Source organism: Notamacropus eugenii, chromosome 1 (assembly GCF_028372415.1).
Source record: "Notamacropus eugenii isolate mMacEug1 chromosome 1, mMacEug1.pri_v2, whole genome shotgun sequence".
Lineage (NCBI taxonomy): Eukaryota > Metazoa > Chordata > Mammalia > Diprotodontia > Macropodidae > Notamacropus > Notamacropus eugenii.
This window is the reverse complement of record NC_092872.1, coordinates 569974641-569988454: the sequence shown is the minus strand read 5'-3', so window position 1 is coordinate 569988454 and position 13814 is coordinate 569974641. Positions and strand designations below refer to the sequence as shown.

At 35.2% G+C, this 13814-nt stretch overlaps 1 protein-coding gene across 1 annotated transcript in view; it reads left to right on the top strand.

Annotated features, from left to right (window-relative positions):
* Positions 1 to 13814, top strand: part of CSMD1 (CUB and Sushi multiple domains 1) — a 2598423-nt gene that overhangs the window by 2473517 nt on the left and 111092 nt on the right. Inside the window, exons 53-54 of the mRNA XM_072634370.1 lie at positions 8661 to 8834; positions 10432 to 10605. Coding sequence (XP_072490471.1) covers positions 8661 to 8834; positions 10432 to 10605 — 348 coding nt within the window. The remainder of the gene's footprint in view (positions 1 to 8660; positions 8835 to 10431; positions 10606 to 13814) is intronic.

Below are 13814 nucleotides of genomic sequence, written 5' to 3'. Positions count from 1 at the left end.
AGCTTGTCCTCTTTTGCACATTGATAATAAGGGTCTCTAGGTCTTCATAAAATTTTTCTTTGATTTCATCAGAGCTTGTCATGGTGGGAGCATAGGCACTGATGATGGTGGCATGGCATTTTACTGCAAATGACAATTGCATTGTTATGAGACTGTCATTCACTCCTTTTGACAGGCATGCCAGCTTGCTGATTAGATTGATTTTGATTACAAAACTCATGCCAGCTTGACAGCACTCCCCTTTACTGCACCCACTCCAGAAAAAGGTGTATCCTGCTCCAATCTCAGTAAGCTGGCCTTCAGTTGCCAACCTTGTTTTACTCAGGGATACTATTTGGATGCGATACCAGTTGAGTTCTCTTCCAAGAAGAGCAGTTCTTCTTTCAGGTCTACTGGATTTTGTGTTGTCTATTAGTGTACCCATGTTCCATGTGCCAGTGGTGAGTGGAATCATCTTTGCAGATGTTTTTGTACATTTTTTTGTGTTTCAACCACATAGTGGCGTTCCTGGCCTGCCATGGTAATCAGCCCAGGGTTGGGTAAGCAGGCAATGTTTAGGGCACCTTTTCTTGCCCCCTTCCTCACACCAGGAGGTGAGTAGTGTGATCCTTAAAAGGCTGCTCAGACACCCAGGGGGCTGCCAAGTCTCACTGCTGCCTCCACTGAGAAACAACCCTTTGACCTGGGCCACCTGTGTGCAGGGTTGTGACTACAGCTCCCAGTGTATCCACACCTGCCGCTTCATCACTTGCCTTTCACCACAGAACTTTGAGGCATAATAATAAAATGATATGGGTGATGTCTTTTGATTCATGCATAAATTGGATTTAAGCGAGGCAGACTTGCATGAAGTTGTCACCTTCACTCTCTCCTCCAGAGTCATCATAGTCTAGTGGCAGGACAGAGTCAAGATGACTATGATGGCTCAGCATGCAGTGGATGACCTTGGTGTCTTCAGTATCTAACCAAACTCTAATCACTCCACATCACCTGCTCCATTTACCTTCATGGTCATTGGAACCAACTGTTCTCATCTGCCCATTCCACCAGATGAAGTCTTCACATGCTTGGGTAGACACCCCTCTAACTCACCGATGGGTTTGAGAACCCTTGGTTACCCTCAACCTGGTTTGGCCTATCTGCCCAGATGGTTTGCCAGGGTGTGGACACTGCACATGCTGCAGCTTCTTGGAGCCACAGGTGAGAGTTAGGTGGAACAGGTGGACACCAAAGGTGGGAGAGCCCTGAAAAGGGCTCAGAAGCCATCACACCAAAGGTACTGGTACTGGTACTGGTCCTTCCTGAACCCACCCTACACACTTGAAGGGTATAATAATAACCAATGGATAGAGGTTATAGAAAAGCAATTTTTAGGTCAATATAAGAAAAAACAACTTTCTAAACATTATAGCTGTACCAAAAGTATAATAAGTTGCCTTTATGGGAAATGAGGGCATCGTTACTGGGGGTGGCCAAATAGAGAATGGATGGGCACCAATCAGGGGTATCATAGACAGCATTCCTTAATGTTCAGGTACAAGATGATTTAGATGGTCTTTGAGGTCACTTCCAACTTTAAGACTCCATAATTCTAAATTTTATTAAGGAGTTGGTATTTCTTTGTTTTGTTTTCTTTGATCTGGTTTAATGATATATATGATAAGGATACCTTTGTGACCTAGTAGAGAATTCAAAAGAACTACCTTTGCTCAAGATATCACAGGGTGCTCAAGGTGTTTACTTATCCTTTCTATAACATTAGGCATATTACTCCTTTGTTCAAGAATACCTACTTTCATCATGGAGACCAGTGAGTGTTAATTTTAAGACTGATATTGAGATCTAAAAGACTGGAAATAATATAATTGCTAATTTACCCTTGAACTGCAATGAAATTCAGCAATTTTTTGGCAGTTAAAGATGTATTTTATGGAAAAAGTACAATAACAACTTCCTTAGTGAATTTTGTGCCTAAATTGGTTAAATTGGACAACTATATTAATTTACTATCTTAAGGCCTTGTTTCTCATTTTTTTTGGCTAGTTGGTCAAGCAGTTCTACTAGTCCAGATTTATATGAGTATTAAATCCATTAACTTAAATGATCTGAGAGTAAAATAGGTCATATGCAATTAATTCTCATTTTGAGAGTTTTCCTTTTTGCAGAAATAGCACAATTCTCTTATTGGCACTTCTCAAGCGGTGCAAGTCCCTTGATTCCTCATGTATTGAATATTTTTGCCTTTAGAACTGCCAGTATAAAGCATTTAATGGGCTTTGTTTGAATTGAGGCCAATCAGATTTAAGTACCCAGGGATATGGGTTCATTGAGTAGTGCTCATCAGAAACTTAGGGCCATTTTATTTGAATTAACTTTGTATTTTTGTATTGAAATTTAGAGAGGCTTTATTTTTTCCTCATTTTTTACAGTTAACAGATCTACCTTCCTTTTTTTTTTTTTGTTTCTGCTCATTCTTAATGGAATTTCTACTAACTTAATACTTGCTAAATCATGAATAGTCATTAAATAATACATGAAGATTGATTCACTCACTATATCATAATGAAAAGAAGAAAACAGAAGATATGAAGTTAAACCTCCATTCACCTTAAAAATTTATTAAATCTGTCTTCTGCAAAAGAATATAAATTTCATGCATAAGTGGCGTATGGATTGTTACATTAGATCAAGTGTAAGTTTCTTAAGGTTAGGGCGTATATACATACATGCACATATATGTATACGTATATGTATATGTGTGTGCGTATATATATAATATACGTATATATGTGTGTGTATGTGTTTGTATATATATATATATATATATATGTATATATATGAAAATCTTCATTTCCCTGGTGTCTTGAACTTAGTGGGTGCTTAATAACCATTGTAAATTAAGTTTTGTTAAATGTGTACCATTTTCATACATGGATAATTTTTTTTAATGGTTAGCATGTTTCATCATGAATCCTTAGGGATTGTCATAGATGCTTGTATTGCTGAGAACAGCTAAGTCATTCATGTGTCTACATCATACAATATTGTTGTTACTGTATATAGTGTTCTCCTGGTTTTGCTCACTTAACTTTGTATTATTTCATGTAAGTCTTTCCAGGTTTTTCTGAAAGCATCCTTCTTGTCATTTCTTATAAAACAATAATATTCCATCTCAATCATATACTACAACTTGTTCTGCTATTCCTTAATTGATGGACATCCCCTCAATTTCTTAGTCACCACAAGAAAGCGCTGCTATGAATATTTTTGCACAAGTAGGTCCTTTACTCCTCCTTTTTTTATCTCTTTGGAATATTGACATAACAGTGATGTTGTTGCATCAAAAGATATGCACAGTTTTATAGCCCTTTGGGCATAGTTCCAAATTGCTCTCCAACGGTTCAATCAGTTCACAACAACACTAACTGTGCATTAGTGTCCCAGTTTTCCCATATCCTCTCCAACACTTGTTATTTTCATTTTTTGTCATATTAGCTTGAATCTTTGGATTTGATGTGCAATTTTTTCTAATTCATCCTTTCCAACTTTTGGTCAAACTCTGATAAAATGTTTGAAAAGAACTTGGAGGTCTTTCTGACCTCTCTTCAAAAGTAAGACTCCCTTGCTTAAAATGTATGTTATGTTAAAATATGGTTTTGCCATTGCACTAAAGGGCTACTTATATCAAATAATCCATTTCTCTGTGAATTCAACCATTTGATAAAAGTTCTACACCCTTGAAACAAGAAAATAAAAATTTTAGCTGAACTCCCTCTTCTACAGGATAGAAAGGAAAATCAGAGTCCATTAGATCTTCATTCTTTCTCTTATTAGTTAACATTACCAATTCTTTTCCAAGTAGTAGGCATCCCTGGTGTGCCACTCTTCTCCTTTCTCAGTTGTGACTAAGTATAACATAAATGTAACATTTTCTATTACCAGCTCCATTTTCAATAAGTTAATTTTATTCTGAGGCTTTGATTGGTTGATGGTATCTGTGTTTGTGGCATGCGTATGTTTTTTACTCTTCTTTATCATGTCCCTCCTGCTATCCTTTATTTGTATCCTTTAAAAATCTAAACTTGAGAATTCCCCAAGTAACTACAATGGCATCTTGAAATTCTTCTGCTTTTCTCCTTCATTGGAAGTTCTTTTTGTTATATTGATACATTAGCTTTTGAGAGCTTTCCATCCCTTGAATCAAACTGACAGAATTTTTGACATAGAATTATACCTAGGTTTCTCTGAATTTTTGGATTCTTCTTTTCCAGGGCACACTTCTCTGCCTATAGCTATGGTTCTGTTTCTTAAATATTATGAATTACAAGAAAACTTGGTTATTTTTCTTATGTTTTCTTAAGTTTCACCATTTCCACATCAGCAATTAATTCTTTTGTGGTGGTCAGGCAGAATTTAGTAGCACTTCTCATCATTATTTTCCTTAAACTTCTGAGAAACTAATATTATTAGCATGTTTCCATAAAATGTGCCAATGAGCAGTTTCCTGTCTTGATTAAATAAGACCTTTTATAAAATCTGATTCATTCATTCTACAAATACTTGTTGAACAGAGGCACTGTGTTAAATAATGACTTCATTTCTCCCCCTGATCTTTTAAAGGTCACTGAACTTTTTAACTAGAGGTACTGCAAGACAGTGGGAAGTAGCACACTTGCCAGAAAGAATCACAACAAATATAAGACAGTTTTGCTCAAAAAAAAAAAGGGAGAAACATGTTGACTAATTCTTTGAGAACTAGTAAGTATATGTACCTTTGGGGTACGAGTCAAATTACAGATAAAAAATCATTAAAAATAGCATGCAATGATAACACGATTCTTAACAGTAATTCTAAAGATGTGACACACAAATACCCCTGCAAATAAGGTGGCATTACATTTCCTTTCCTAGGACTGGTTGTGACCAACTTGTCATAAAGTGGAGTAGAAGAAAAAGGAAAGGAGAGAGGAAGGGAGAGAAGAAAAAGGAAAGGAGAGAGGAAGGGAGAGAAAAAAGAGTTAGGAAAGAAAGAAGAGAGAAAGGGGAAAAAGAGGGAGGGAGAGGGAAGGTGAGAGACAGAGACAGGGAGCACCATAAGATAAAAACTATGAGTTATGTCTGGAACTGCTTCTTGATCCATTTTCTAAAAGGGTGCTAAAGAAACAGAGGAGGGAGGGAGGGGAGGGAGGGAGAGAGAGAGAGAGAAAGAGAGAGAGAGAGAGAGAGAGAAAGAGAGAGAGAGAGAGATGTTTTTAAGCCTTACCCATTACTTCCCATCATATAGTAGTTTTCCACTCCTGCTCTTCAGTAATAATAAAATCAACTTTTATTTTGTCTACAATATGTAAGACACTTGAGATTCAAAGGCAAAAAAATCAAACAAGCCCCTGTTCTGAAGGAATTTATAAATGAGAGGATATACCATATCCACAGAGAGATAAATGAAACTAGATATAAACAAGTTCATATGAAGCATTTTCAAGAAGAATATTAAGAACTTGTATATAGAGAAAGGCCTTATAAATAGCAACTAAGCTATGCTTTGAAGAAAGTTAGACATTTTAGGACTTAGAGATGGGAGGGAGCACATTGTAAAGAAGGGGAACCATGCCTATAGAAAGACATGGAGCAAACAGATTGTGTGTTACCACAGTGGAATATTTGGTGGGCTAACTTGCCAGTAGGAGAAAATAAGGCAAAAAAAGGAACATAAAATAACAGGAGAGGTAAATGAGAGCTACATTGCTGAAGACTTTAAATGCTAGTTTAAGAATTTTGTATTTTTCTATTAGAAGTAATTAGGTGCCACTGAAGATCTTTATAAGGTCTTTTCTAATTTTGAGGATCAGTGGAAAATTTTTCTTCTTTTAAAACAACATGAATGACTTCAGAACAGAAACTAATCATGAATTCAGAAGACTGATAGTGAATCATGCCTTGTGCCTCTTGGCAAAGAGGTACTAGACTAGGAGTATGAAATGAGGCATACATTTTTAGAAATGGCTCAAGGTGATTTATTGTAATTAACTATACTAGGTTGTCACAATGGAAGATTTGGGGTTAGAGTTAGTGCCATAATGCAAGAAAAAGTAAAGAGCATCAAAAAACATTATGTGTGCAGGTTTGACTAGTTCCTTCTAAAATTTGAGTTCTATAATTAAGTGGTTTTTTTGAAAAAATATTTTTTTAATTTTAAAAATGGAATCTCTTTTTTTTACTAAGGGTATTAATTTCAAATTGAGAAGAGCCTTCCCACTTAAGAACAGAATGCCATATTCTTAATAAATGTGACTCACTAGGATCTAGTTTCCTGAGACCCCATATTGAAGCTAAGTGGAAGTAGTACAACTTATTATGCATCTCTTTCTCCTTCATCCAAACCAACTAAAAGATAATTCAGTGACAGAGATAATTATGATATTACTGAGGATGGCTAAGTTGGGAGGTGCTTAGTATTGAGGAAGGACACAAAATCCAATCACTGCTCTACAGTTCCTAAAAATCTATTTCAGAATAAGTATAGTATATAAACCATATTCAAAGAATCTCAGAATTTGTGAAGGAGTTATCAGGGGTAATCCATAGAAGTCAAAACCATTTCTAACTGGCATAGGAAAAAGAATGGGATAAATCCCACTAAGGTGATACAAAAAGCTATGGGGCCCAGAAGAATGGTTAAAAATGGTTTAAGTGGACCAAAGTGTGTGTATATTGTGGGGGTGGGGGTGGGTGGAGGAGGTTGCTTATTGAAGAAAACAATATTTTATTTGGACAGGGCATCTTTGTGAAAGAACAGCAAGTCAGATTCAGCTAATGTATAGAGCATACTTAACGACCATAGTGGGGCATAAGTCTAGATATATAGGTTAGAGCCAGAACATAGAGGGCATTTAATGTCTGAATGAAGAATATAGCCCCAAATTTACTAGAGAATGAAGCATCAATAATAGAGTAACTGAAAGCAAGATAAATATGGTGAGTGAGGGTTGTGCTTTTGGCAAATTAATCTGTTGGTGATACGTCGAGTGGGTTGTAACTTTAGAGGAAACCTAAAAATAATAGAACAGAGCTACTCAGCAGTGGGAATGGAAAGAACAGGATGGATGAAAAAAACTGTTCATGAAAACATAGAACTTGGCAACTTTGGCAAGTAAGAGATATGGAGGAGTCTGACTTAGAACTTTAAAGAATGGATGAGCAGCAGATAAGTATTTTCTACATATAACAGAAATTGAGAATTCAGGAATTGTGTCTTGGGCTCAGGGATGGAAAGGGGCTGGGAGTGGATCACAGTGTTTTCAGTTTATGACAACCTGAGTTTGAGGTTCTAGCGAGACATTTAGGAGATGAACTGTGGTTTACAGATTAAATGAGTTTCTGTTGTGGCAAGTTTTTGAAGAACTGTTTATCTCTGTTTTAAATATATCAATATTTAAATGTAATTGTATAAAATATATAAAATGTAACTGCATAAAAATAATTGTACTTTCTAACCCAGTTGTCCCAAAGTATAATGATGTCAGATAGAAATGGTTTCTTTTCCTCAATATCTTCATTCAAAGTCTTGATGACCTAGATAGTATAGACAAGGTTCTTGGGTATGGAAGAAGTGTGATAGTGGATATAATGCTGGGCTTTGAATAAATGGATCAGGATATACATCTCATGTCTGACACTAGCTGTATCACTCTGTCTCTTTGTGCCTCAGTTTCTTTGTATTTATCAGGGGTAATAATGTCATTAATACCTAATAGAATCTTTGCTACACTCAAATGAGATTATGTATGTAAAATGTCTTACAAACTTTAAAAAGTCTTTGCAAACATGAATTGTTTTTAAGATAAAGTTGAAATATATGGCCTCTGAAATACCTTCTGACTCAGGTTCTGTGAAACAATTAAAAACAGCAAGATCTCCATAAGATTAAAAGAATGTGATGGTTCCACTGAATTAGCAGAAATGAGAACATTCTAAAAGTCACCAGAGGAAATCAGTTATCAGTGTTTTTTCACAAAATCTGAACCTTATTTACTTGTTCCTGATAGGTTAATGTAATAACTCTATAGTATAAGGTACTTAATCATTCACTCTAAATTTGACTTGAAAATTCTTTACAGTATATAAATTAATTAACTAACTTTTCCTCTTCATCTACTTAATGAAGTGAAGAACTATCTAATTTTAACAGTGAACAAATTAACTGAGACTGGGATCTATTTTTATAAGGAGACTTTGAGATATGTGTGTGTGTGTGTGTGTGTGTGTGTGTGTGTGTGTGTTCAAATCAATCAATTCAATAAGCATTTATCAAATGTCTTCCCAGGTTCCAGACAATGTGCTCCTTCCTAAAGATACAAAGACAAACAGGAAACAGTACCTGTACTTAAGAAGTTAAACTGTGTAGGAAGTACAAAGTTGATAGGTACAGAAAGGTACAGGAGAGAAGTAGGTTGACTACCAATCTTTACCTCCCAAAATGTTGTATATGGAGAGAGGCTAGGCTTTTTGACTGTGGTACTTGCAAAGCTTTATCCTTGAATGGACCATATGATCTTACTATGGAATAAAATAAATGATGAATTAAATACTTTCGTGGGAGGCAAGAGCCAATGATATTCTGTCATTTTCTTTTTTAATTATTTTCATTTGTCTCCTTATAGCTGGTCACTGTGGGTCTCCAGATCCAATTGTAAATGGTCATATTAGTGGAGATGGCTTCAGTTATCGTGACACTGTGGTCTATCAATGTAATCCTGGATTTAGGCTCGTTGGAACATCTGTCAGGATATGCCTACAGGATCATAAGTGGTCTGGACAGACTCCTGTTTGTGTCCGTAAGTAAATAACTATTCAATTCTCATTGGAAAAATATTTTTTACCTACTTTGATCTTTCTTTTTCATACTCATAATGAGTAACATTCATGAGGATATGTGTGAGTAGAAAATGAGGTGACACTCCATGGAGGATTTATGCAAATACAAAATGAGAATCTAACAAGATGAGACTTCCTAGGTGGAATGCATAGGTAGAAGGAGCTACTCATATAGATACCATCATGGATTCATAGATAGGTGAAGTGCTCATAATATAGAAGTGCTTTAACCTTGTGAAAATAGAACAAATCTGAATGTCATCTCATTAGGAAAGAAAAGAAGGAATTGCAGTTCTAGGGATTCTTTTTTGTATTGTTTGACCGTCACTTTTCTTGAGTGATTCCATAATAAATTTTGTTGCTTATTTCATTTTATAATCCTCATGTTAGAATAAGCAAGGTGGAAAAAGTCAATTACTTGAATGTAAAATTCTCTAGTGCGATATCTTTTATAGATTTCTCAATTTGTATATTTGCTCTACTCTTCTTCTACATTTTTGGACTTTATTTTTGTGTCCTGTGTCCTATCAAGACAACAGAAACTTAAACAAAATAGACCACTCACTTTTTAATAAGTACAATTCAATTATACTCAGTAATTGTCTTTTACCCTTGACCAGTATTCAAATAAATACTGTCCTTCATTGTTAGACTGCATTATATACCCTCCTTGATGTAAAAATAGAATTTTTACACTTTCTAATTTATTTTTTATAAAATTGAATTCTAGTGGTTAGAGAGACAGAGAGAGAGAGAGAGAGACAGAGAGAGAGAATGAGAATGTGAATATATAACTAGGGTACATGATGATTAACTGATGATGGATTTAACAAGTTCAGAGTGTAAGATCTTTACTTTGAGAAAGAAGGAGCATCTGTTAAGAGAAATAAGATCAAAAATAGTGGTTAAATTTGACTGGAATATGACTGTTGAGAAGACCAATAATCTAAACTTTCAAATATTTTATTGCTGTTATATTTTTTAGAAAACTTCATTTTATATCTTGTATATTGACATTTCCTCTGCATTCCTCAATGTCCTAATATAGAAATTATCAAGAAAATTACACTATTAGAGGGAAAAATATTTTCACAATGAATCCAATAATAATTGAGGATTCAAAACACCAGTATACTTTTCATCCATATAATGAGTTGAAAAGAGACATATCACCAGTGTAAATGAGCTTCTGTTATAGACTGAACTGAAATGAGCTATAGTGCCTCTGAGAAAATATCTAAAACATCACAATTAGGAAAGAATTTTAAAGGGCCCTTACTTTTATTACCTATTCAGTTTAAGGAGATTTATGTTATAAATTGGCTATTCAACCATGAGTAAAAATGCATCATTAATAGTACGTATGTGTCATATGTTGACCATTTGCCCTGGGCCATCCTGATGGTAAGTATCTGAGGTAGAATTTGAACTCAAACCTTCCTGACTGCTGACTCCTGACTTCCTGACAATAATCTGTCCAAAATAGGATGTTGCCTGTCTAATTGACTGAATCATCTCAATGAGGTGATATTTCACATATCATGTGCTATCTCACAGCAATCACATGTGGACATCCTGGCAATCCTGCTCATGGACTGACAAATGGCAGTGAATTCAACTTGAATGATGTAGTAAACTTCACCTGTAGCACAGGTTATCTCCTTCAGGGTGCAGCAAGAGCCCAGTGTCGGAGCAATGGCCAATGGAGCAGCCCTCTACCAACCTGCAGAGGTAAGAGAACGTCTATGCAAAGAACCATTTTGCTTTTGAACTGTACTAGTGCTAGACATAAACTATGGTTCCAGTCCTTCTGTTTATATAATTAAAGGGCAAGGTCTCACCTAGGTATAAAAGACTTCCTAACTTTACATCCATCATCTTTTGTAAGGAACCAATATAGAAGTAATAAACTTCATCAGCTAAGGCACAAAGGAGTGCCATATGAAAAGTATATTGAAAAGGTAACATGATGCTACAGGGCACTGAATGTCAGACTAAGGAACTTGTACTTAATTACATAGATGATAGAAAGCTATTAGATCGTTTTGAGCTGAGAATTAATATGGGCAGAGAAAATATATCTGGCAACAGGATTTAGAGTAGCTTGGAAGGGCTATAAAAATTAGTGGCAGGAAGATTTATTCTCACATTTTTAGTTATCTAAACTTACTCTAATGGGGACCTTTATTAGATATTGCAGTAGTGAGAACACAAAGGAGATAATTCAAGAAAGAAACTTCATTTTCTGTTTACCAAACTTGTCAAATAAACCAAACCAAACCTCTATCTACTTCACACCAAATTTGGACTCTTATGATCTTTTATCCCTTATGCTTCTCTCCTGTAATTACCAAACCAACACCACTACCACCACCACCACCAAGAACAGTTGGACTGCAAAGTTAAGGAAGGGTTTCTTCTGTTAAACACGATGTTTAAGGAGTATTACATACAGTGAGAGCTCCTTTTAAAATATAGCAGAATTAATTGGGTAGTGCATAAGCTTTTTCTGTAGTGTCTATGCAGTAGTGAATTTTAGCATGTATTCGTAAGAAGAACTCGATACACAGTGGGAAATAAACCAGGCTAGCAGCAGGCTTTTACAACTAGGCAGTCTTACCTTGAAGACTATGGTCTGAAAAACAGAATGGAATTACTTCAAGGCAATCACAAATAAGAAAATAATTCCAGCTTGTTCCTATTCCATCTCTTCTACCCCCTGCACTCTGCTTATTTTTGTCAACAGCATTACTCTGAACAGTATGTCATGGGTCATTTTAGAGTTTTTATAAACAGGTCTCTTATCAGAAGGCCTTGGCCCTCAGTATGTTTATAAAATTGCAAATATAGCAATTAACTCAAGTGCTACAAGTAATAGCTACAATTTCCCAATAAAAGCAATCTGCCAACTACACTGAAAGAAGGTAACTGACCTGGTATTCCCTGGCGCAGCCTATCCACTTCAAATCCAGGCTTCTTTTTCACTTCCTTTATACAATTCAAAGTCACATGACTTTTTTCAACTTAAAAAATTTGATCTACATAGAATAAGAAAAATACATTATTTTGGAATATTCTATTGTTTCAAATGTGGAAGTGAATAGAATTTGGATTTGATGTTTGTAATTTCTGTGCATATTTTCCTAAACGAAATCTTTACTGATTCTCTTAATCATTAGCTCTTCTTAGAGTAAGAAGCTTTACCTCCTTTGTTGAGTGGACAATTCCTTTGCATATCCCAAATACAACTCAAGATGTATAGAAACTATCAAATAATAGATATTATTTTAAGTTATTTAATACTATGTTGCCTATCTCTGCCATATATATGTATGTATGTATGTAAATACAAAATCACATTGACAAGCATGGAAGAACTAAAACAAGACTTAGATGAAGTCAAAATGACAGGTTTGTTATCTAGAACATTTTTGTAAAAGATAAAGGAGCATCAAAATCAATGCTATATATTTGTACTCTATCATACTCTATATATGCTCTGTAATAATAACAATAAGCATTTATTAAGTTCTTACTATGTGCTACAAATTCTGTTAAATGCAGGGGACAGAAATGCAAGCAAAAAAAGGATAGATCCTACCTTCAAGGAGCTTATATTCTAATAGGGAAGAATATACTAAAAAGGTAGCTGAAAAGCTGTGGGAGGGAATGTATAGTGGTGAAGTTTGGAGAATGAAGCAAAGTTGGTCTGTGCCCTTCTGCAAAATGAAGGTCAGGGAGGAATTCAGCAGTAGGAGAAAGGGGACCACAGGAGTGGAAAGAGAAGGCTGCTGAATCCTGGTAGCAAAGACCAGAGAGTGAAGCATGGCTACTCTTGGCCTTTCTTCAAAATGGAGATTCTGGAAGAAACTAAACAAAGAGAGAAGAGCACTTCGAGGGTGGAGGGAAGAAGTAGCTGAGGCATAGGACAAAGTATTTCTTCATGCAAATTACTTTTTAGGAAAATATTAATAACAACCTATAACCTTATAAAATTTGCAAAAGGCATATATATGTGTATATATATGCACATATATATATATAAAATGTATATTCCATCTTATTTCACTTATTAGAAAAAAGTCTTTGAGATGGATGAGATAAAAGGAGGGTCTACCATTGTAGATCAGCAAATGCTCTGCAACTCAGAATCTTAGTGATTTGTCTGGAGTAGTAAGAGGCTGTAACTTGTCCAAATTCACACAACAGTAAAGAAGAGAACCAGAATAGAAATCCATTTCCTCTCATTCCAAATTCGTTGCTTCTTTCTACCTTATTATAAAGCTTCTCATATTATAGAATGTCACTTTATTGAGAAAAAAAGCACCTATGAATCCTTATTACAAATGTGTTCCATTTGTGTTTTTCATTTTTCTTTCTATTTAAAATTGTGGTTTATACATCTATAATTAAGAATTCCCTTTAGTAGGCTATGCTAGCATTTCTTAATGAGATGAAAACTAAAGATATGGTAGCATTTAACTAAAAGAGACCACACTTAGGACACTTAGTAAAAAATGTCTCTTCTTACAAGGGACATAAAACATGACTCCTCAGAGGAAGTCTTAATGCATTCATTCCATCTCATAGCCACATATAATTCACTGTGCTCAATCCACAGCACCAAAATCCCCAGCACATTTTTCTCAAAAGAAAGAACATAAATTCCCTTTTTAGTCTTAAAATAGAAGATTAGAATCTATGCAGTTCAACCAGGCCATCAAGTGCCACATTTAATTTAATGAAAAAGCATAGTTTCACTCTTGCTGTTTGTGTAAAAAGAAATGTCCTTCACTTAAAAGAAAGTGTAGGTAGGCTTCCTAAAATAAATAGATTTAAGAGACCTTTGGGAAGGCCTTGAGATTTTCAACCTGTTATTGCCATCTGCCTTGGTGTCATTAACCTAGTGTGTAGTTCTTGAAGGGAAACCATTTTATAAA